Raw genomic sequence first — 26515 nt, 5'->3', positions numbered from 1 at the left:
ACTCATGGGATTTTACTCTCTTTTGTAACAGTTTCTTCCTTTTGTTGTAGAGTTTGTTTATGGCAGGGGACCACCAGATTGGCTTCCTTTTTTTGGAGGATAGCATCTTGGTTCTGTTTGGGATAGCACGATCCATGCACTCGTGTAAGTGCTTATAGAGTGCTTTTGTGTAGGATTCAGCAATTGTAACTGTATTGTCCATCTGCATGGGTGCCATGAAGTTCACCACTTCTGTCTTAAGAAGCATGAAGTTGGCTTTGGAGAAAATTTTTACCGTGGTTTCCTTAATGGTGGGTGGGGGCAGGATGCGGTTATCTAGGGTGATTAGCTTGTGGTCGGATCTGACCAACGAAGAGTTGACTTCAGGTGTGGAACACCGGCCACTCATGTTGGTAATGACTAGGTCTAGGATATTGTTGCTCCTGGTGGGAGTGTGGATAAGTTGATCCAGGGCACTGGAATTTATGAATTCCAGAAAGCATTGAGCAAAGAAGTTGGTACGTGAGTAGTTTTCCCAGTTAATGGTGGGGTAGTTGAAATCACCCATTATTAGGGTGTTTGGTTGAACCCTAATATTTTCCGGTATATCAAGAAAAGAGGAGTAGGAATCCTGGAGCATGGTGAGTGATCTGTAGCAAGCTACAATTTGGATTGCAGTTTTGACCAGAGTTAGTTGCACTTGGATAACTTTGGATGCATTATGCTGTGCAACTAGCCTGTAGGTGTGGATATCCTTAATGAATATGGACACACCTCTGCCTTTGGTGTTCTGGTCCATGTTAGATGGCCAAAAAGTGTGGTATGAGTTATAGCCTGGTAATGTAGGGGTGCTCTCTAGAGCCTTGAACCAGGTCTCAGTCACTGCACAGATATCGATGTTCTCCATTTTAAGGAGTGCTTTGAGTGAGTGCATTTTGAGATTTAGACTTCTAGCATTGAGTAGCATTACCCTCAGTTTTTGCTTGCCAGTTCCTGTTACGGTGGTGAATTTGTCATTTGAATCTTGCCTAAAAAAGGCGCTATAGGGGTGGCAAGACCCAGAATCCCTGGGCGCCAGGTTCAGGCCATCTCTGGCAAAGCATCGTGGTCTGTCGACCATGTCGTCCCAGGCAGACAGATACTGGATCCCCTTAGAATGACACCGGAAGCTTAGCCAATTGTTGAAGTCAATAATTTTGTCCTTTTACTGTGGTATCATTCTGGACAATGGCAGGATGCTACTCAGGCCTAGGGTCATACCTGCCTGGGCTACAAGATCGGAGAGCTCTTCCATGTCTGTTTTCATGTAGTCCAGGGAGGTACGTCTCAGGTCATTCACACCAACATGGACAATGACAGAGTCATATTTGTACTTGTTGTGGAGTGACCTGAGTGCATGGGTTATGTGGCGGATCCTGGCACCTGACAGGCAACTGACAGTAACCTTCTCCTTGTTTAGCCTGATGAGTGGGACATCAATGTGCCTGACTATAGAGTCACCTATGACTAGTGTGTTGGGTATGTTGTTTTGCCTTATGGGCTGTGATTTATTGGCACACTGAGTCTTTGGGCTATGTGTCATTTGGGTTGCATTGGGGAGGGGGTTTGCTTGTGTTTCTGCTTTGGAGGTCTCTGTTGCTTGAGCAGATTATTACTGAGAGCCTCTGCAAATGTTTTTGTGTTTCTATGTGTGGATTTTGGTGGTGAAGGTTTAGTGGGACTATGTGATGAGTGTGGTGTGGTGCAAGTGTTTACCTTCTCCTCTTGACTGTCAAGTTCAGTCTTGGTTGGAGAGAGCTTTACCTCCAGTTTGGTAGATAAGTGCATCTCTCACAGGTTTGTGGTGTTGAGTGGTAGGAGGAGAGGGTTGCTACATTGCCCCAGGATGCCCAGATTCATCAGATAGACAGGAGAGAACACTGGGAGCTGACCCTTGGACATGCCTGAATAAAAAACTACTTTCCTCTAGACAAGTGAGGAAAGTGAGTATAAGAGCTGTTTTTCTCTAAGCAAGTGAGGAAAGTAAGTACAAAAACTGTTTTCCTCTAGGCAAAGAGGAAGGCTGAGTGCTGTAGTAATTTGTAGCTTATTTAGTGCTAACAACAAGTTCTGAACAAGTGCTGAGCATGAATAAGCAAATTCAAGTACTAAAACTAAGAATCTGAACCTGGATCTTGTGGTAGATAGGCTACCTAGTGCTTACCACTCCCACTGATAAGCTAGAATGCTTCCCTCCAACACAGAAAGACTTGGGGGGCTCAGAAGCTTACAAACGGTTCTGGATACAGCAAATCTGTATCTGGACTAGACTAGTTACAGGAAAGGTGGGAAACAAGTGCAAAAGCAGGCTTTTAAACCAGAAAGTTGAAAGAGATGGAAAAACTGCCCAAACGGCCAATAAACTACAATTTCTGGACCAGAAACCACTCTTGTGGTAGATAGGCTACCTAGTGCTTACCACTCCCACTGATAAGCTAGAAGGCTTCCCTCCAGCACAGAAAGGCTTGAGGGGCTCAGAAGCTTACAAGCAGCCCTGGATACAGCAAATCTGTATCTGGACTAAACTAGTTACAGGAAAGGTGGGAAACAAGCGCAAACGCAGGCTTTTAAACCAGAAGATTGAAAGAGATGGAAAAACTGCCCAAACGGCCAATAAACTACAATTTCTGGGCCAGAAACCACTCTTGTGGTAGATAGGCTACCTAGTTCTTACCACTCCCACTAATAAGCTAGAAGGCTTCCCTCCAACACAGAAAGGCTTGGGGGCTCAGAAGCTTACAAACAGTCCTGGATACAGCAAATCTACTTTAATATATAAAAGGGAATGCTTCCATAGATGTGTACAAGCAACAGATAAATGTGTTGAAGCCTTTAAGAGATGACAATATGAATTACCAGAAATATCTTGAAATTAACCTAACTTTAAAAAAGGCGATATAAATCACCAGAGAGGTCAAACTGCTTAAAAGCCCAAATGCTAATTCAAACATAAATGAGGTATCCGAAGTAAAATGTAAAGTTAATGGCAAATTTCATTAAAGGCATAATTGTGGCTAAACTAAAACTAAACAGATATTCAAGAAAGAGATGAAGTGTATCCAGTCATATGCATGAGGTGTGATAGTTAACATAATGAATCAGAGCAGCAGGCAGCACATGGCAAAAGACGTAAGAGATGCTAGACACTGGGCCCTTTTGCTCTCATCTGTAAGACAAAACTAATTAAACAGGATGCCACTGAAAATGAAACAAAAAAAGCATAAAACATTTTTGTTGGGTACCGTCACTATTCTGTCTGAAACAGAAGCACACTGGCTGGTTAAAACTTCTATTTATTCAGCACAAATGAGTTTAAAGACAAATACAGGGGCAGATGTTACTGTGATACCATGTGCTATATGTACATGTTTCTCCAAACATCTACAGATGCATGAAGCAGAGACTGAAATTCATATCCTTGTAGGCAAACTCAAGTGCAATGATAGATTTCTAGTCCCGTCCAAGTGGAAGGGGCATATGTTTGAGTTGGGTCTATATTACATGTTCGAAGAGTCAATTCAGTGAACAGCATTTTACATCGAAAATGCCGTTCAGCGAACTGTTATAGTGAGATCGCAGTACAGTGAAGACTGGAAAAGTTGCTCTTTCCTCACTGTAGTGAGATCTCGGTGTTTATATATATAATTAGCAGGGGGTGTGGGAGGCGCAGCCCTCCCCAAGAGCGAATTAGACAAACAGCATTTTCGATCTGAAAGCTGTTCACTGAACTGAATTTTCGTGGTTGTAATACAGACCCGTTTGTGTTTTGGGTTTATGTGCTATGTGGGCTATATATAAATAATCTGGTTAGCAGATCTGTGTCTTGTGAGATGGGCTTAATTGTCAGAATAAATTAAGTCAATGTAAATGTGTTTGGTGACATTGGTTTGCTTGGTTGTGAACCTGTAAGGATTAAGCTAAAAGTAAATGGTGCTCTATATGTCTTGACCAAACCCTGGAGGGTGCTATTTCTTTTGTTGTCCAAGGTAGAAGCAGAAGTAAAGTAAATGCAAAGACTTGACATTATTGAATGTGTAACTAAACCAATGAGAGTTGAGTTCCCTTGATTCCAGGCATTAAAAAGAATGGTTGAGTGTGAATATGTGTTGATTTAAAAAGCTCAGTGATGCAGTTGGGAGAGAATGGTACATTCTACTCACACTAGAAGACATAGCACCCAAGCTTGTTAATGCTAGAGTGCTTTTCATTCTGTTTTAAATGGCTGCCATTTGGTACAAACTTAGAACCTAAGATCTTTCAGCATAAAATGTCTGATTTACCAAATAGTTTGGATGGCATTGTTGTTTTTTTGGGTGACATCCTGGTGTTTGGTTGGATAAAGAGAAGCATTATCCTAAGATATATAGAGGCAGTGCTGCAAACTATTAAAAACTGTGGTTTAAAGCTTAACCAAGGCAAATGCAGCTTTAGTAAAATACAGCTTCAGTATTTTACCCATAGTCTAAGTGATACTGGAATCATGCAAGTAACAGTCGAGTTGCAAAGTCCATCATATGTGGCAAATTAAGGCAAGCCTACGGCATGATTAGCTATCTAGGTAAGTTTGGACTACACATTTCAACAATACTTTGTTAAAGAAAGGTGCTCTCTGGCTGTAAGGACATATTCAAGCTCAAGCTTTCAGTAAAGTAAAAGAAATGCTGAGTACAGATCCTGTGCTAACATACTATGACATCACTAAACAGACACTAGTGTGTGCAGATGCTAGTAATAATTATGTAAGTGTAGCGTTATTCCAATGGGTGAATAAGTGTTGCATCATGTTGCCTATTACTCCAAGAATGATCAACAATGCTAAACAAAGATATTTGGACATTGAAAAAGAGCACATTACACGTTTGTTGGCATGTGAAGAATTCTCCAGATACTTATTAGAGCTTGAGAGTTTCCATATCCTGGCTGACTGCAGATCACTGGTTCCACTAATCAAGTCATACAACTTAAACAAAGTCTCATCAATGAGCCAAAACCTGTTAATGAGAATAAAGGGGTTTGATGCTGTAGCAATGCATGTGGGTGGAAAACAACCAGTTTTAGCTGATGCGTTATCTGAAATCCTATATGAGACCAACCAATATCTATAACTGAAGAAAATGTTGCCTCCTATCTGCAGAGCACAATGATGAGAAGAACATTAACTACTAAAAGACTAGACAAGCTTTAGCAAGCTAGCAAAACTGATCAAAAGTTTCAGGCTGTTATGCAACATGTATGAAATGGATGACCAGCTCACTGGACCTAAACCCAAAAGCTTATGCATAAATGCTGTGCAGTTATCAGACCATGATAACTTGTTATATCAAGACAGAATCATAGCGCCTTCATCATGGCAAGCATAAATGCTCGTCAAATAAATAAAGGTCATTAAAGTCTCACCAAATACTGAGAAAGAGCTACAATGTCAGGGTGGTGACCAATTACCAACCAAGACATTATAAATCTGCTGTTCAAATGCCAATTTTGTATTCTGCATAAGCCATGACAGAGATGAGAACCACTTATGCCAACAGTCTGTGGTCTGCCTATTGAACTGGTTCCAGACAATGGTACATAGTTTATGTCCAGTGAGTTCCAAAAGTCTAAAGATAACTATGGTTTTACCCGTACTATGACAAGTTTTACCCGTACTATGACAAGTCTTCACTATCCACAATCAGACAATAAAGCTGAGAGGGCAGTAAAAACTACCTAAGATTTACTAAGATAAACAGATCTATGTAGAGTGCTTACGGCATCTACACAGTAACACAGGTGTAAGCCTTCACTGCTTGTGCTTGGAAGACAAATAAGAACTGACATGTAAACAACAGAGTCAAAACTTGAGCCACAATTATTTTCAATAACAAACAAAATTGCCAAAAAAGCCACAGCTTCATAGAAAAGTTTTATGACCAACATCATTATGCATGTCTATGACTTGCTCTTCAACAAGGGTAAGCTGTCTACTTGAAGTTAGAGGGGAGGAAAAAGTGAGGCACAACAGTTGTTGCAGTGCAGAAAACTACGAGGCCATGATCTTACATGATGCAAACAAGAGATGATACCATAGTTAGATGAAACAGACAACATATCCATTTGTTGTCTGATCAATATCAACTTGAATGGAATGTTCTACAGAACCAGTCAAAACAATCTGAGCTGAGAATAGCCCAATCCATTTTAGCAAATCTGTACTTTCACTTGTACAAACAAAAAGAACCACCTCAACTGAATATTTGACAGAAGGATGAAAGCTTGAATTTGACTGTCCACTGTGACAGTGTGCTGTCTTACCAACACAACATAAACATAAGTGTCTTGCTGTTGTTTATGGACTCTAAATGCCCATCATAACAATGTATCTTAAAGTTTTCCTTCCACAGATCCTACATCCATTTTCAATTCCACTCTGAATGCTCTTAAAGTAAAAAAGAGTGGTCAACAGATTCATATCCTAAAGCACTTCCAGAGTTGTGACAAAGTCATTCGGACAGCTAAATAATTGTTAGCAATGCATTTACAAATGTGTAAATAATCTAATTATTCATATGTAATAACCATATGCTAAGATCATAAAAGAGTGTTGAATACACGATGAATCTGTTTTGCATGTTCATGCATTGCAATTTTCAAAAATTAGATTTTCCTCTCAGGAGATGAGATGGTAAGTGGAATAAAGCTGCTAGATGTGTGTATATATATATATATATATATATATATATATATATATGTACATATTTAACATAATCTTTCTATTTTACAACATTTTAAGAATGTACATAGTCCATAATGCATTGCAATTCCAACTATAGTCAGCTGGGTTTGAGATTTTGTTACTAATTAAAATTACCTGCTTGACTGAGCTGGCCATGTATCCAGAAACTTGTAACTTGACCAAAGAAAATTACTGGGTAACCACTGGTGCATGCTTTGACAGCAGGACAGACAAACTCCAAAAGTTATTCATATAAGCTTTTTGCTAATAAATTTAATTAATTTAATTGTAATGTGATCCAAAATCCCATGAAAAGACAGCAGTAAATTTAGATGTGGGGAAAGGAGAATATGATGTTTTGTTTTTTTAACATCTCATTAACATGTGAACAAGTATATAATGTTTTATAGAATGTAAGATAATGGTATTTGTAGGTACTGATTGTACCTTATATCTTTAATTCTGCCATACTGAAAGTTGAGTTTCCAGAAGAATGGCAACATTCAGTAATCATTCCCGTATGTAAAAAGTGAAAAAAAAATGTAAAGACCACAGACCTACAACAGTCAACGTTTGCCAAATTTTTCAATTTTGTGAAAAATTAGCTGTAAGTTTAATAGACAGCAAAAAATAATGATAAACTGATTGCCTTTCAGCACTGTTTTGCAAAAAAAAGAAAGAAAGAAAGAAAGAAAAACATTCAACAGAGGCTGCTGTTAAGCAGTTATTAGAATCAATGTATCAGATTGATGAAAACGGGAAGGTAGAAATGATTGACTACTGAAAAACTTTTGACAGCATTATCCAAAAGGATTTTACTGAGGTGATACAGGAATATATTTTTTAATTCTACCTTGAAGTCGATCTGGTCATATCTGACAAATAGGATATGTGTAATCTTTAAATGGGAACATTTCTGAGCAGTCCATCCTAGCAAACAGTATGCTGCAAGGATTCCTCTAGGATCACTTTTATTCATTTTACCAGTAAAACTACAGGGAAAATGCAACTTGTCAAAAATATGCATGTACACGGATGACATGTTCTTATTTAATGAGAACATGTATAGGAATGTAGTAAATTATATAAGCTACAAACTGTTCATGTGATCAGTCATTAATGATTAATGGTTTAATAACAAAGTTTTGTGCCTTTCTGATGAACTACCAGATGAAGTATTAGCAGGCTGAAATGATGATAATATTGTCTGTAAAAATGCGCATATTTATGGACTGAATTGGACTTAGCTGTTAAAATCTGAGGTATAAATTGTGCAAGAAAATTCATTTAAGACTAAATGAACTTCATAAAGAGGTATGTAACTGAAGACAATAGACAGTTTCATTAGGCAGATTGGATTATAATTCAATGTATTATGAAGAATGTAGGAAGATATCATTTAGTTAACTGACCGTTTTATAGCATCCTGTGTTGCCAGTGAATTTTTCCTAGATTATAACATTAGATGTTAGGTGAGGTGCGAAGTGTTAGACTATCAACTGATGACCACATGATGAAGATTTGGGTCAGACAGCTGGGTAGGCAGATGAATACACATAGAAAATTCAGTATTGTAGAGATGCTGTCCTGGGAGCACCTAGCTGGTGCTTTTTGAGAGGAGGTTGGGGATGTGAAGGCTCAATGGACATCTACAAAACCTCAATATATGAAGTGGTGGCAAGGAGCTGTGGTTGAAAGTTGGTCAGTGCTTGTCATGGAATTGAACCTATGACCTACTAGTGGACATCTGTGATGAGGGAAGCTTTCAGTTTTAAGAAAGTGGCCTTCCATGGAATGCTACTGGTTGCACTCTCCAGATTTGACAGATAGGCACTGCCAGACCATGTGGACATCAACTACTGCACTTACTGAAGGGAAGCTCAAGTTGTGAGAGGATTTTTATGAGCTAATGTTGATGACTTTTTCATGGCCTCAAATAGATTCTGGAAAACTAGCTAGTGACTTAAGAAGGGAGACAGACATTGTCCATGCTGTTCTTGGCAAGGCTAGAGAAGCACTGTTTTCAGATGGGAGCACTGTTAGAAAGTGGCAGTAACACTTTTAAGAGCTCCAGAATACAGCAGATACGCCCTCCCTTAAGATGGTGTGCCAGAAGTAGTTGGTGGAACTGGTTCCATTGTGTAGATTATATCCCTGCAAAGATTAAATAGTTTCATTGTGGCAAGTGGATGTGAGTTGATGGACATTAGCTGCTGTGATTAACATACCTTTTTAAATGTTGCATGGCAGCAATGACAGTACTGCAGGCATCACATCGGGTTCTGCTAGTGATGCAAGAGCTGAGTTATACAACAAAATTCTGAATTTGCTGGTCAGTTTATAACCCTGTTCTTACTTGTGATAATGATTTTAGGGTAGTGACCGAAAACATTAGACTGTGAATGCAAGTAAAACATAATGGGGTCCTTTGAAAAGCAGTTGGGCTCATTTTCCATGACAGAGTGAAAAGCATTGCAGTATGAGTGTATATTATCATACAACCATTGCTCCTGCAGTGTGAATGGCATCAAAAGAGATGATATGGACATCCAGTGAAGACACTGCCTGGGCAAATTCAGTAGAAAATACACTAGGTATAACCCAAAGGAGAAGGCCTTGGAGCATTCTTAGAAAATGATGGACTGACTATATCTTTCATCTTGCTTGAGAATTCCTAGAGATCCTACTGGATGGAAGCTTTTGCTGGGTCCTCAACTTATTATCACTGCTGCCAGCAGCAGGAACAGAGATTTAGAAAATGGATGGATGGATGGCTGGATGGATGCCTGTCTGGCCAGACTGATGGATGGAAAGATGAATGGATGGATGGAAACTTTATGTGATTCTGGGGTCTATATTAGAACATCAAAGTTTCAAAACTTCGAATGTTCTAATATCAACCCCTATTCAGCGAAAGCTGAAAACATCGAACATACAGAAAAGCGCACCAAACAAACAGCAATTCACACACATACACCTAAAATCTTACACCAAACCCTACACTACACTATACATACACCACTAACTATCCACTTACCTTAACCCAAACCCTAACCCTAAGGTCTGTCACTATCGCACACTCACCTCACCCGTGCCCTAACCCTAACTCTCCTACCCCACCCTAACCCTCACGTCCACACAATCACACACATACCAAACCCGCACCCTAACCCTAACTAACCGAACCTGCGCTCAATCGCACACTTACCTGAACCTGACATGTAACTTTCCACCACAGCACTGAAAATACTGAAGCAACAGAAACGGACAACCAAATTCTTTCCCTAGGAAAAAATTTGGTTTTCTGTAGCTTCGATATTTTCAGCTTTTGCTGAATACGGGTCGATATTAGAACATTCAAAGTTTTGAAACTTCGATGTTTTAATATAGACCCTGATTCTGGGGCAATATTGCTAGAAGTTGCCTCAGTGAACTTTCATGCGGGTAATTTTATGGGTATCAGTTTTCTTTTTTTTTACTATCTCACTTGCCAGATTGTCTCCACAGTGCAATACACAACATAACCTAACTGGAAAAAATGCTATGATAGCAAGGTGAAAATAACTACACTTATCCTGGTGGGAGTTGGAGAGATTGCTAAGAGAGATCTGTTAAATACAGGACTGTAATGAAAAATGCATACATGCTGTGATGCCCATGCACAGTGAGCGGCGTCCACATTGGGAGGATAACAAGTACACACACAGTAAAGTACAATTTCCCTTAAGAGCACACAGAAATCACAATCAGACTGGGGCTGGAATCTCTCTCTCTCTCCAGATCCCCAATAAGACTCCCCACTGGCACAGCTATAGGGATCAGATCTCAGGCAAGTAGAAAAGCCAAAACCTCCAGTACCTTCTCTGTCCAACCAGTGCTTCGTGTCACTGCACAAGTAGCTGACACACACACACTTTGAGATTTGAGTTATATACAACACACACACACACACACACACACACACACACACACACACACACACACACACACACACACACACACACACACACTTCTTTGGAAGGCTGGCAGAGGTTCTCCAGCTATGATCCCTTCTGCCCAGACTATACGGTAGTAATCACTGCCACCAACTACTCTTATCAGCCACATTAAAGGCTCTTACCAAAGGGTGCCCAATTCTACTGTGCAATGTTACTGTTATCCAATTGGTATGTGTGACTTGAAGTCTATTTAGGAATGGCTTATACATATCAGAAAATGCATGCAAGTACTCCAAGAGCTTAAATTATCTCTACATAAAATGACCACAGCTGAAAGGTTTAAAAATATTTAATAATAAATAATAAAAACACAAGACACTACTCACTGATTCAACACAGTGACAATACATCATTCAGAAATCACAGGAAATATTTTAAAACAACATTGTAGGACAGTCTCCCAGAAATGTAGAAAACAGCTAGACTAATCTTACTATTTCTATCTACCTCTAAGAGAAATCATTGTTCTAAATATCGTACTTACAGTGCAAGGCACAGTGCTGGTGAGTTGTTGTCAGATTCAGAACAAAATACAAAATGCTCAATCTTTCTCTCTGAGAAAGTCTTAAATTGATAATACATATTACTGCTGAGTCATTTCAGATTACATCATTCTTGACAATTCTCTGATTTAGTTCCCAGGGTAACAGAACTCAAAATTTAACATTTCTTTTTTGATCTGAACCTGCCAGGAAGCCATAGCGATAAAAGACACTTTACACGTGAAACCTAGTAATTGTCTCTTTCTTACTACAATAGAAAGAATTTTCACCTGCAGACATCCTGTCTCCAAGCTTGAAATCACACACAGTTGTAAAACGCATTACTTATCAGCTTTCTTCCAGCAGGATGCACTGTGGTTACATTTTTGAAGCTCAACACATACCACAGTTTTCTTTACACTTGAGAAACAAGCCTATATATCATATCAACATTTACAATGACATAGAATTATTTACAAAATTTTATCTAACTAGGCTGGCAGCCCTCACAATCCCCCCCCCCCACACACACACAGAGAAGTCAAGCAAGTTTTTCAAGTGACCCTTGAGAAACGCTGCTTGAGAGGGTTAGGTCTATCTGGGTATACCTTACCCAATTCCCTATCTTGACAGCCCATCTGTGTTGGCATTGTTAATCCCACTGCAGTGCTGCACTGACATATATGCTTGCAACCCTAGGCTCCATCTTAGCAACTTGGCATTTTGCTGGCTGGCTCGATGTAATCATGTTAGGGGATTGTGATCGTAACTGCAGGGAATTTCCTTCCATACAGATAAGGCTAAAGTTTTTGTAGTGCCCACACTATGGCTAGACATTCCTTTTCTACAGCTGCATAGCATTCCTCCCTGGGTTGGAGCCTACCACTGAGGTAAACCACTGGTTGCTCTTCTCCCTCTGAAGATATCTGGTTAAGTACAGCCCCAATCCCATGGGTCAAAGCATCCACCTGCACAACAAATTATTTGCTGCAATCTAGACTGGGTAACACAGGGGGTCCTCCTAAAGCTTCTTTAAGCTTCTGGAATGCTGCTCACATGCTGTGGTCCACACTACCTTATCTGGCCTGTTTTTCCTTGTCAGGTCTGTAAGGGGAGCAGCTATGGTACTATAACTGGGGACAAACTTTCTGTAGTACCCTGCTGTCCCTATGAATGCCCTCACCTGTTTTTTAGTAACAGGTGCAGGCCATGCCTGAATGGCTTCCACTTTGGCAGGTTCTGGCCTGATCTTACCACTCCCCACTCTATGTCCCAGGTAGGAGACCTCTGCCATACTCACTTGACATTTGCTGGGCTTAATGGTCAACCCTGCCCTTTGTAGTCTGCCCAGTACCTACCTGACATGCTGAAGGTGCTCTTGCCAGGAATGGCTGTAGATGGCAATATCATCTAGATATGAAGGGCAAAATCTCCTGCTCCTGCTAGGATATGATCTACCAGCCTCTGGAAAGTTGCTGGGGCAATATTTATACCAAGGGGCATCTCTGTGAACTCATACAAGCCAAAAGGAGTCAGATAGGCTGACCACTCTCTAGCACTGAGTATCAAGGGCACCTGCTAGTAACCCTTGGTAAGATCAATGGTAGTAAGATACTTAGCCCCACCCAGCTGCTCTAGGGCTTCATCTGTCCTAGGCATGGGGTAAGCCTCTGACTCTGTGTGACTATTTAATTTCCTGTAGTCCACACAGAACCTGGTGCTGCCATCCTTCTTTGGTGCCAGCACCACTGGGGAGCCCTAGGGACTGTTGGACTCTTGAATTATCCCTAGTTCCAACATTTATATATAACTCCTCCCTCAGAGTCTGTCTGACTCTCTCAGGCACCCTATAATGGGCCTACCTAATAGGCCTTTGGGGTCCTGTAGTCACCTGGTGCTGCACCAGGTGGGCACACCCTGGTTTCCCAGTGAACGTGTCCCCAAACTCCTGTAACACTACTCAGATTTCTCGAACCTGGGTAGGAGATAGCTCCTGGGAAATTGCTACCCCTTCCACTGAGGTCTCAGTCCAAACCTCACTGAGGAGATCAGTCACCAGATATCCCTCAGACTCCTCCTGCAGTCCACTGCAAATAGTCAGCACAAGCGGCTCCCTAGCATGGTAAGATTTCATAATGTTAACATGGCATAATTTGTCCCCCTGCCTCCTGTCTAGCAGTTCCATGTAGTTCACATCACTGACCTTCCTTACCACCTTATAGGGTCCCACCCAGGCTGCCTGCAGCAAGTTGTGTCGGACAGGAATGAGAACCATTACCTGTTGCCCTACAGCATACTCTCTAGCTCCAGCATTCCTGTCATACCAGACCTTTTTCTGCTGTTGGGCTTCTGCCAGGTTCTCCTGGGCAAAGCTCATGTGTTCCCTGAGCCTTGTCCTGAGGTTTAGGACATATGCCACAACAGAATCCTAGGGAGATTCACACTCACCTTCCCACTCATTACAAATTAAGTCTAGAGGCCCCCTCATCCTATGCCCATACGACAACTCAAAGGGTGAAAAACCTGTGGAGTTTTGGGGAACCTTTCTGTAAGCAAACAACAAACGGGGCACATATTTGTCCCACTCCCTCTTATACTGGTTTGCAAATGCCCGTAGCATGGACTTGAGTGTAGAGTTTAACCTCTCAACAAGACCATTAGTCTGGGGATGGTAGGGGGTGGTCTTTAAGTGCTTCACCCCACAGTACTTCCACAGACAAGCTAGCAGGTCTGACATGAAATTGGCACCTCTGTCAGTCAGTATTTCTTTTAGGAAAACTACCCTGCTGAAAATCACTAACAAAGCATTTGCCGCCTTTTCTGCCTCAATGGAGGACAAATCCACTGCCTCAGAGAATCTTGTAGCATAATCTGATACCACTAGGATATAATTTTTCTCCGTGGAACATGGGGTAGTCAGAGGCCCCACAATATCCATAGCTATCCTCTGAAATGGCTCTTCAATCACAGGCAAAGGAATCAAACAAGCTTCCACCTTGTCTCCTGCCTTGCCTACCTTTTGGCACTGCTCACAGGTCCTGCAGTACCCTCTTACATCCCTGGAAATTCCAAGCCAATAGAAGTTCTGCATAATACATCTCTTTGCATGTTTTATGCCCGTATGACCTGCAAAGGGAATATCATGGGCTATGGCTACAAGTGCCAGACAGTAGGCTCTAGGCACTACCAAATGCTGTATTCTCTCACCCTCTAGCCCTCCCTCAGGGGTCCACTCTCTGCACAGTAACCCTTTGTCCCAGTATATAGATTCCTCCTTCCCTTGAAAATTAGGTGCCTCATTAGCTACCTGCCTCAGGCCTTGTAATGTAGGGTCTGACAGCTGAGCCTGTCTCAACACTCTCTTGTAACCCTTCCCAGCTTCCCTTCCACAGGAAGTCTGGCATCCTCTGACAGCGGTGCCTCGCTGTCAGCCTGGGTAGTACTACTCACCACTGCCCTCGCAGTACCTCTGTCCAGGGGAACATCAGTACCAACAAGCAGTTGTGGCTCACCTTCAGTCTAACTGCTACAGGGTAGCTCCCTCCCTGAAGTAACCACCTCACTAGTCCTGGTTGCAAGTGTGTGGTCTGTCTGGGTGTCCCCCAGGCTACCAGACCCACATGCTTGTCTCCAAGCCTGACTGCATGTAACTGCATTAACACATGGTACTGCCTCATCAAAATCCTTTCCTATTGGGACATCTACAGGATAGTAGTTTGGTACCCCTGTTGTCTCAAGACAACCTACTATTGGCATTTTGTCATTCCCACTTACTGGCTGTCTCACCTTTTGTTCTTCAGCTTGCCTTCATGGACATCTATATGCCACATGGCCCCACTGGTTGCATTCAAAACATTTAACCCTAGGTCCTGGATGTGTACCTGGACTAGTGGATTCCCCTGCTACTGGCAGATTCTCTTGGGGTAGTCTGGGCTGCCCACCATGGGTTCCCTTAGATGCATAAGCAGCACTGGGTGTCCCTTTCCTCTGTAGGGATGCCTTGCTTGCTAGGTATAAGCCTCCCTTCTTCCCCAACTCATCTGCAGTACAGCATTGTCTATCAGATAACCAGATCCTCATGTCCTCAGGCAAAGTGCTACGGGCTTGTTCCCTCACCAAAAGAACTGCCAGCACTTTAAAAGTGATGACCTAACATCCACTCACCCACCTATGAATATAAGTGCTTAGTTCAGCAACATATTCAAACACACTTTCATCTGCCTTGCGTCTATGCTCACAAAACTTTTTCCTATAAGCTTCAGATGTTAGCTTAAAAAATTCTAGCTAACAATTCTTTACAGCCTTATAATTTAATAAATCATTGTCAGACAATTTGGACAAAACAGTTACAGTTTTACCATGGAGTAAGGGGGTCAGAAACCATACCCAGAGCCTATGGTCAACATCAAACTGTTTACATACCCTCTCAAACATATGAATGAAACTATCAAAATTATCCCCCTTAAATTGTGGAAGATATTTACTGACCTTTTGTGCTTCTGGCATCTGGTTACTCCCTTCCCCATTACCTCCATGACTCTGGCACATCTCAGCCAACTGGATCCTTGTCAGCTTATCATACTCCTCTGCTGACACTCTTGCCTGCTCTCCCTGACTAACTAAGGTAACAAAAAATATAAAACAATTGTGATCTGAACTCTGAATGTTCACTGCATGGCTGATTTAGAGTACAAAAGCACTTTCACTGATCACTGTACACAAGCTACAGGAATTCACTATCCACACCACTACAAGCCAATTAATATGTGGTGTGGCTAACTCACTACTATCGAACAATTAATGTTTGATATGGATATCTCACCACTGTCAAACAATTAATATGTGACACCTGTGCAATGGCCCAGTAATCAAGGAGCCTCAATCCTCACACTAGCACCAGTGAGGGGCGTCCACATTGGGAGGATAACAAGTACAAACACAGTAAAGTACACTTTCACTTAAGAGTACACATAGATCACAGTCAGTCTAGGGCTGGTTTCTCTCTCTCTCTCTCTCCAGATCCCCAGTAAGACTCCCCACTGGCATAGCTATAGGGTTGAGATCTCATCTGAGTAGTCAAGACAAAACCTCCAGTACCCTGTCTGTCCAACTAGTACTTCATTTTCCTGCACAAGTAGCTGACACACACACTTTGAGATTTGAGTTATATACAAAACTGGGGAAGGCTGGCACAGGTTCTCCAGCTATACCCCCTTCTGCCCAGACTATACAGTAGTAATCACTGCCACCAAATACTCTTATCAGCTACTCTAAAGGCCATTACCAAAGGGTGCCCAATTCTACTGTGCAATGTTACTGTTATCCAATTGATAAGTGAGACTGAGACATGAAGACTATTTAGGAGTTACTTATACAGTATCACCAAATACATGCAAGTACTCTGAGAGCGTAAATTATCTCTACATAAAACAGCCACAGTTGAAAGGTTTAAAAATATTTAATAAATAATAAAAACACAAGACACTACTCATTGATTCAACATAGTGACAATAGAGTATTCAGATATCACAGGAAATGCTTTAAAACAACATTGTAGGACAGTCTCCCATAAGTATATAAAACAGCTAGACTAATCTTACTATTTCTATCTATCTCTAAGAGAAATCACTGTTCTAAAAGTCGTACTTACAGAGCAAGGCACAGTGCTGGTGAGTTGTTCTCAGATTCAGAACAAAATACAAAATGCTTAATCTTTCTCTCTGAGAAAGTTTTAAATTGGTAATACACATTACTGTTGAGTCATTTCAGATTGCATCATTCTTGATAATTTTCTGATTTAGTTCCTGGACTAACAGAACTCAAAATTTAACATTTCTTTTTTTGGTCTGCACCTGCCAGGAAGACACTTTACATGTGAAGCCTAGTAATTATCTCAGTCTTAGGACAACAGAAAGAATTTCCAGGTGCAGACATCCTGTCTCCAAGCTTGCAATTATACACAGTTGTAAAATGCTTTACTTATCAGGTTTCTTCCAGCAGGGTGCACAGTGGTTACATTTTTAAAGCTCAACACATAAAACAGTTTTCTTTACATTTGTGAAACAAGCTTGTGGATCATATTAATATTTACAATGACATAGAATTATTTACAAAATTCTATCTAGGTAGGCTGGCAGCCTTCACACATCCTTGGAAGCAGAGACTGCAGTGTACGGGATAGGTTTTCATTCTCCTTAAGTACAGTAGTCTGTGAGCAGATTATATAAATGAAGTGGTGCAGAGGGGTTTGCCATCTGCATGGGTGGTAGGGATGAGGTAACTTAAATATGCTTGAATAAATGCACTTTTTCACTGCAGTCATTTTGTTCTCTGAACTGGTACTCTAGACCCTTTCCAAGTACATATTTTGAATTTATCATATAACTCAACAGTGAATTAAAACTACTTATGCAAAAAAAATTATACCAAAAAAACACAGCGGTTGCTGGTGTAAAACGGCCCTCTTCCAATACTTCAACAGTAGGCAAGTTGTCCTTTTGGATACAGTATTACAGTAAACATATCATCATTGTGTTGACATCTTTGTACCCTACCGAGCCATTTTTAGCCATTAGTAGTTTGGCGATGGTCCCTCCACTGAACCTTTGCCTTGATTGAGTTGGTCTCATGGCCACTATTGGGTTTTAGGTATGTTCATGTTTTAATAGAGGTAGGCGATGTTAATGCTCGTTAGTTCTTAGTGTACTTGTGTCCGATATTTAGTGCCTAGGTGTGTGTTTTGTCATGGTTTCAGTCTAACTTTAGTTTTGGTTTGAATTCAGTTTCCTGGAGTGGTCTGTTTAACCTGGAGTTTCGCCGTAGTAACGGCGAATTGTATTATACAGTGCATCTCAATCTGTTAGACCTTGATCTATTTGTTTGTTTTCTATATTTTAGTGTCAACTGTTTGCCTCCTGCTGATGCTTTTAAAAGGAGGAATGATTTTTATGTACACTGTATTTTTTATGTTTAGATGTTGAAACATCCACTAGATGTTCCGAATACTAAACGTTCATGTTCTAACAGCCGCCCTCTTTTAATCAGTGATGACGACATCTTCAGGAGCACTGCGAACTTGTCGCTTGTTAGTATAGCAGTCTGGTAGTGGAAGAAGGAGCGTTTTAAGATGTGTATTTTAAAGAGTGCTGATCGATACTTTTTATTAGTAAGTGTAGGCTCACCTTTTTATTTTTTACATTTTTTACATTTTTTACATTTCTAGTTATCTGAGAAGCACTTTATTGTAGGAAAGCAAAATGTGTCTATGTGTACATTTCTAATGGTGGTTTTTCTTAGAACCATGTGTGTTCGTGGTTCGGCATTTGCACCACAAGGAACATTTTATGAATGTCTAAAAGATTTTTGCATTTTTGTTATCATTTTGTGCTTATGTTTAAGGAGCAATATGATTTTTATTGTGTTAGTTAATATCTCTAATACGTAATGAAGTGGTCTGCAATGTTTTGAATGAACCCGGCACGAGATCGACTGCTTTTACTTGTGTCAACTGTTTTGTGTAATGATGATGATGATTTTTTAACCAATGGGGAGTTGAGTTATGCTATAAAGATAGCTGTGTGTGTTTTTAACATTGTTATACAGTCTGAAGAAGCCACATGGCGAAAGCGCTCACTGTGAATAAAGGATTTGTTGCTCCACATTGCTGTTGATAGCGTGGTGATTACCTGTTTGGAAGTTTTGATAGTTGGAAAGTGGATTCAGTGAAGGGTTTCCTTTCACAGTACAATAACCGTTGGTGCCTACTGTTGAAGTATTGGAAGAGGGCCGTTTTACACCAGCAACCGCTGTGTTTTTTTGGATTAACTTTTTGTTTCTGCTGGTGTGATATCCTACATTCAGGGGTAACTTTTGGTTTTACTTAAAAAAAATTATACATCCATCCTTGCTTACGAGTCAGAACCGACTCCTACAGTAACCTGGTGAACAGCCCCCTCAATCTACTGAATTTACTAGCAAGGAGGGGAGAAAAGTAGATTGCCAGGACTTTCTTTTATATCACACATATACACTTATGGACAGTTGTTAAGTCACCAATCTACCTGTTGAATGTCTTTGGAATGTGAGACGAAACCAGAGTACCCAGAGAAAATCCACATGAATATAAGGAAGACATGCAGACTCCATACAGAAGGCACCCCAAAAGATAACCGTAAAAGACAACCAGAAAACCTCTTGCTGTGAGGCAACAATGCTACTCATTGTATCACACACCTCTCACACACAATATATATTTATATGTATAGTTACAGGTCAAAATAGCAAACACTCATATGAGTGAACACTTTTTGAACCTGTAAAAAACAGCAAATGCTCATTTGAGTGAACGTTTTTCTTTATGGAGTCTTTGCCAGCAGCATTTTGTATGAGATAGTGGTACAGTGAGGTCAGGGAGTTTGTACTGCTGTGCGATCATATATAGCATGGGGTGTGGGAGATGCATGGTGTCTATTCTCCCTGCATGAAATAGTTTCCATTGCTTTTTTTTCAGTGTAATCATTTTAGATACAATCTAAAATGTTCTTTTTTTATGTGTCTACTGTCATGAGCATTCAATTTTGATACACATATATAAATATATCTATGTGTGTGTGTGTGTGTGTGTGTGTGTGTGTGTGTGTGTGTGTGTGTGATATATATATATATATATATATATATATATATATATATATATATATATATATATACACATATACATATACACACACACACACACACACATATATATATATATATATATATATATATATATATATATATATACACACACACACACACACACACACACACACACACACACACACACACACACACACACACACACACACACACACACACACACACACGTACAACTTCCAAACACACTCACTTACACTCAAACACCTACCCAAAACCCTTACAAAATAGTCACTTGCCTTAAATTCCACCTAAATCCACACATTAAACCATACACCATGCACACAGTACATTCCACGTCACGTACCGGAAAACCATAACCACGAATTTGACATTTCCCGATCCGCGGTTATGCAAATTCACTATTGTGAAAATTCAACTTTATGGTCTCGAAATACTGAAATTCAGTATTTCAGTATTTCGATATTATAAAGTGAAACTATATATATAAATATATATATATATATATATATATATATATATATATATATATATATATATATATATATATATATATTGTACTATTGCACAAAATCCTACCTAACCGAAATCAAAACAACCGAACACACTTTAGTGAAAGTGCTTTTCACAGAAAAAGCACTTTCGCTAAACTGTGTAAAAAATATATATAACAAAATAAAAAAAAAAAAAAAAAAATATCACTCACATTAACGCAGGGGGGCAAGCCACCCTGCACCCCCCATGTGGGGGGCTGTGCCCCATACACCCCTAATTTTATATTGCACTACAGTGGGGAAAAGGAAATTATTCCCTTATCCCCACTGTATTACAATCTCAGCAACAGCCATTCCCCCACTTTTTTTTAGCACACTTTCACAAATGTCCTTTTCGGTGAAAAGTACTTTTGCGAAAGTGCGCTCGGTCATTTCACATTCGGTGAAATGGCCATTCGATGAACAGAACAGAGTCTATCTCTCTCTCTCTCTCTATATATATATATATATATATATATAGAGAGAGAGAGAGAGAGAGACTCTATATATCAATATATATATATATATATATATATATATATATATATATATATATATATATATATATATATAGATATATATATATATATACATATTTTATACACATATACATATTGTTAAATTAGATTTCTGTGACTGTTATTTACCCTCGTACTTTGTTAAAGGTGTTAAAATCCTCCTGATACATTGTCAAAGATGTTGTGATACTATATTAGGTCCCTAACAAATCAGTTATTTTTCTGAGTTCATTCTTGGCTTAACTTTTTGCTTCTCTTCTGTATTACTAGAAATAATTATCTCCCTTTAGTCACATGGGCTTATGTTACAGCGTGGGTAAAGTTTTAGCTTTATCTGTAAAGGGAAACTAAAGTTAAGAGTCAAGGCCAACACAGTAAGCATACCAAAACATGTCTGGATTCTTTCTATTCTTTCAAAAGCCATTTGCTGTTCTTGGTCTCATTCTGGTAGATTTTCAACTCTCTGGAGACTCTCAGCATCAGAATAAATATGCACCCACCCTACACAGTTTGTTTAACCTATCTTTTGAGTTTCATGAAACACTTTCAGTATTCATTACCCTTTTGACAATGTTGAAACAGGACCTCTATTGCCTTTCTTGTAGAGTAGAATATACTAGTTGTGACAGTCAGCTTTTATCCCTTATGTACTTACAGAATAACTTGCACTTTTTTAAAGATATATATAGCTGCCGACATCTCATAAGCAAATGACCTAGAAGTGTTGCAAGAAGAGTTGTCTACGAACTGCTACCAAGTTTCGTTCTATTGTCCTTATAAAAATTACTTCTACTCAGCAGATTTTATTGATGTTACTCTCAGACAACTCAGTATAATTAAATACAAATTTAAATATATACCTCTGCCAAGATGTATCAGTCCCGAGCTATTGTTTAATGCAGACAAAAACAGGGAACTACATTTCATTATTACGAGGTAATGGTGCATGGGGCATGCAGGTTATTTTATAGCCACTCAATCTACAGTTATTACTCAGTAGGTGTCATTGTATCCCTGAGGACACAGCCGTCAGCAGTTTGTGAAGTTTTTGTCTGTTTATGTCACTCTATGTGCCTTCAGTATTTGACAAACACTTTTTTACAGAGCAGGCAGAAGCATACACATTATAACCACTATGACAAAAGCATGCATTACTCAGCTCTTTTGTGGCTATGTTTCCTTACCTGAGGTCTTATTGCCTGTGGTGATATCTGTTCCAGTAACAGTCACTGTAAGTAAGGCATGTGATCGTGAGCTGTGCTCGTTCATGTTGGTACAGTGAGTGACTCGATTTTTCTTTCCTAGAGCAAGCACCTGAAGAAAGCAAATTCAAAGTATTAGTTGCCGAAGTTTACAAAACACTGTAAACAGATAAACATTGATATGGTTTCCAAAACATTCACCACAATACTTCATGAAACACAGACCATGTCATCAAAGTATTTCAGAATAACATACCATGAAATCAGAAACACTGCAGGCCTTGACTGCCTTTGAAAATCATGAGTCAAACCTGTTACTTGTAAGCTTCTCAAAACAACAAACCACAAATTACGAAACTAATACACACCATGTCAAGCAAAATGGTAAAACAAAGGTAATTTTTTGCAAACACTAGTACTGACCAGGGCACAATGAAAAACATAAGTGTTTTTGATCGGAATTGTACCAGTCTTCCTCAGATAAAATTCAAAAGTCATCATATGACACCTTATATAGCAAAAGGTCATGTGAGAACTCAAAACTTTAAAGATACAATGCAGCAAATGCATCTTAAACATAACAGTTCTAATGAGATACAACAACATAAGTAAAATGCTAAAACTAGATCCTATTTAAAATCAACCCAAAATGTTTACTACATAATTAAAACATATTGAAAACAATACAAACATAGCAAAATACATGTTTCTATCTATAAAAAGATTTATGCTTATTATAAAGCATTGGTGGGTTTCTTTTTATTAATTTCGTATAGATGCTCATAGATATGTTGGTACAGTTTATGTTTAGTTTTGCCATTGTGAAATACAGAGCATTTTATACAATTAACAATGTATCCGTTACCCTGGGTATAGCAGGACAATCGACCTGGAATAGAAATAAACTTATTCTCAGCCTGAACCCCTCAGCAAATAATGTATTGACACTGGTGGCACGCCCCACACCTTACCATTTTACCATTGGTTTTACTTTTAATTGGTTGTTCAAATATGTTCTCCAAATTTAATCCTCTCTTGTATATAAAATAGGGTGTACCCCCAGCTGGTTACATATATCTCTGTCACCTACAATCAAGCCCCAGTTTTTTTTCTGTAATGACAGTGATTTCTGCACTATTCAAATTAAAGGTTGCAACAAAGAGACAAACACCTATACCAGGTGGACCATCCAATATCCCTGTGGAATTAGAAAGAACCTCAGCAGAATGGCCACTACCAATAGGGAAATCAAAGGTAGCAGATGTCCTACTTGGATCTAATAAAGAAATATAAAAGCCAGTTTGTCTTTTGTACATTACCTCTTTTTGGATACTTGTAATCAACTTCAGAGGCTATCCTCTATTTAAAAACATCTTCAAAAGATTACATTCTTTTACAAAATTGTCAAACACTGTTACCATCCATGTAACCCTAACCATCTGCCCTTTTATAACTGCATGTTTAACATGAAAAGGGTGATTACTGCTAAAATGCAAAAAAAAAACCAAAAAAAAAAAACAATTAGACTACATTGGTTTTCTATAAATTTGGGCTTTAAGACCACTAAAAAATTGGTCTTTGGAGAGTAGCACATCTAGATAAGTAATTGAATTATGTTCCACAGTATAAGTAAACCGAAGAAAGGCAGTGGTTCTATTAATATAATCAATAAATGATAGAATATCTCCCATAGGATCAGTCCAAGCAACAAATATGTTGCCCAGGAATCAGACGTACATACAAATTGATGCTAAATAAGAACTGGTGAAAAGAAACTGGTATTCCCAAAAAGTCATTATAATGTTGGCATAAAGAGGGCATTGTTACCCCTTGTAACTGCTTAAATAATGACCTTTGAAGAAGATGAAATTATCTAATACCAAATCCATAAGTAGATTCAAGGTGTTAGTTTTATCTTGACTGATATGTAAATGTTCAGTGAGGAATTCGGAAAACCAATGCAACCCTGAATCATGTGGTATACAACTAAACAATTATTTGACATTAGTGGTGACAAATACTCAGTCAGTAAATGATTCCAATTGGTTGCATTTGGTTAAAAACTCCGAAGAGTCCCGACAAATATGTGGAATATTGGACACCTCACCCTTTAGTTGTTTTCGATAAATCAGGCTATGTAGCTTGTCTTAGAATACTCCGAATCCACAATATGTTGGAGGGGGGGGGTCGCATAGATCCTTCTGGATCTTGGGGACACCAAATATAGTGGGAATTTTAGGACAATCAATAGTCATGTAGTTAAATTTAGTCATGGTAATCTGACCTTGTGTCAACATGTCCAATAAATAATAGTCGAAGTTCTTATAAGAAATGTTGACCTCAATAATAGAAGTCTCGGCATAGGTATCTTGATATAGTACTCTAATCATCCGCTGTACATAGCCAACATTGTCCATAACAATAAGACCCCCACCTTTGTCTGTCTGCATAAATCTCAACTGATCAACAGTCTTTAGCTCATTCAATAATTTACAATGATCAGAACTCCTATTATGTTCATAATCATAATTACACTGAGTGAGGGTATATCTGATATCCATCTGACAAACTGTCTCAAAAATATTCAAATTAGGGTGTGACTCAGGATTAAATCTACTAGGGACTCTAATAGTACTGTTGTTACATTTCTGATCATATTCACCTTTGCCAAAAAGCAGCTGAAGATTCAGTTTGTGTGTAAATAATTTTAAATGACATATTACCCTAATAATGTCAGCCCACTTACCAGGGACAAAAGGAAAACCCTCACTAAACAGATCTGCATGGTCAGAAGTGAAATCAAACCCATTATAACTGTTTATTTTGAAATCCCAGCTGCTGTTATATATAATCTCATAAGTGAACTCTTTTTGAGGTAAAAATCACTGCTAGTGTTCCCATCTCTGATAACTGTTGCAGCCCTTCCTCTAAAAAGACCTGGGTGTCCGGGAAGGGGCAGGATATGGATTGTAATTGTTCTGCCTCTTTTTCTGAATCCTTTCTGATCTGCGAGGCAAAGGTGACTCTAAAGGAGACTCATCATTCCAGGAATTATGTACTGGAACCTCTGGAACTGGAACTGGAACCATAACTAATCTTGGTCTGGAAGGTGCCGATGGTGCACCTGTTCATCTTTTCTCTGCTGTCCCTTTGGGGGATGGGGTAGGCTTTTTCTTGGGAGTACACAAGCTTGTCCCACTGCAATTTCTTGTTCTTCCTTTGTTGAATTATGACACTCATTTTGTCAATATCAGAAAATACACTATCATATTGTAGTTTGTAGACATGAAATAACAAATACTTGATAATAAGGGCATCAAGTTGTTTAATCTCAATATATTGTTCATCCATTACTTTAAATTATGTTTAATAAGCAATTTTAGCTGCATTTGTTACATTGTATCTTTAAAGTTTCGAGTTCTCGTGTGATCTTTTCATATATAAGGTGTCACATGATGACTTTTGAATTTTATCTGAGGAAGTTTGGTACAATTTCAAATGAAAGTGCTTATGTTTTTCATTTTGCCGTGGTCAGTACTAGTGTTTGCAATCATTTTGCAAATGTTTTATCATTTTGTTTACTGTAGTGTGTATTAGTTTCGTAATTGATATTGTTCATAGTTTAACAACAAATCACAAAGCCAAAAGCCTGTTGCTTTCTAATATTTCAGCATAACTAGCATATGTTTATACTCTGTAGCTCCAATACATATGTATTCCACATTACATTTTTTTTCTTAAGTATGTCTGCACAACATCATGTTATCAGAGTCTGAAGTCCTTCAAACACTCAAGCATCACATACATCAGAATTAAAACCTATGACAGTCTCCCTTCCCATTGATAATCAGCATTCAATAAACCTGACCTGGGGATTACAAATGTCTTAACACAAGTTTCCAGAAGCATCAATGTCTCCCCTAGTCATGCTTAAGGTGAAATTGCTTGAGTATCAGTAACACACAGATCAAAAACAGATGAGCAACATAACAGTGAATGCTGTTTCCCAAAGCAGTTTCTACTTGTGCGTGGGCAAAGATTCACTTGTTTTGAGAGATTTCTCCTTTCTTCAAGTTGATGCTAGTGTGAAGTAGAAATATATAAATTTGGGGGTGTGGTGAGCTTGTCCTCCAGATGGGAGAGCTGTCCAGGGGTTGGCCCCTGCAAAAAACTCCCAAAATTGTTCTCCCTTTTCAGTTTCAGGCATTTTTTCATAGTAGAACCAGCATCAGCAACTCACACATCTTAATCCACCATTTTATGAAACAAAATTACAACTTGCAGCTATGAGCAATATTCACACATGAATTGGCAAAATATGAACCCATGCCTACTGAATACTTTATTTTAATACAGACCACAAAAATCAAAATTTGCATATCTGGAATTCCTCA

The 26515-nt window shown here is 39.2% G+C and overlaps 1 protein-coding gene across 1 annotated transcript in view; it reads right to left on the bottom strand.

Moving 5' to 3' along the window:
* LOC122797784 (kinesin-like protein KIFC3) overlaps positions 1 to 26515 on the bottom strand; it is a gene marked incomplete at its 5' end in the record, with an annotated part of 595169 nt that overhangs the window by 82508 nt on the left and 486146 nt on the right. Inside the window, one exon of the mRNA XM_044066305.1 lies at positions 22104 to 22233. Within this exon, the coding sequence (XP_043922240.1) occupies positions 22104 to 22233 (130 nt within the window). The remainder of the gene's footprint in view (positions 1 to 22103; positions 22234 to 26515) is intronic.

The sequence above is a fragment of the Protopterus annectens genome, chromosome 3.part1, assembly GCF_019279795.1.
Source record: "Protopterus annectens isolate FY-2018-M chromosome 3.part1, PAN1.0, whole genome shotgun sequence".
NCBI classification, from domain to species: domain Eukaryota; kingdom Metazoa; phylum Chordata; order Ceratodontiformes; family Protopteridae; genus Protopterus; species Protopterus annectens.
The sequence above is the reverse complement of the archived record's forward strand: the minus strand, read 5'-3'. Positions and strand labels throughout refer to the sequence as shown.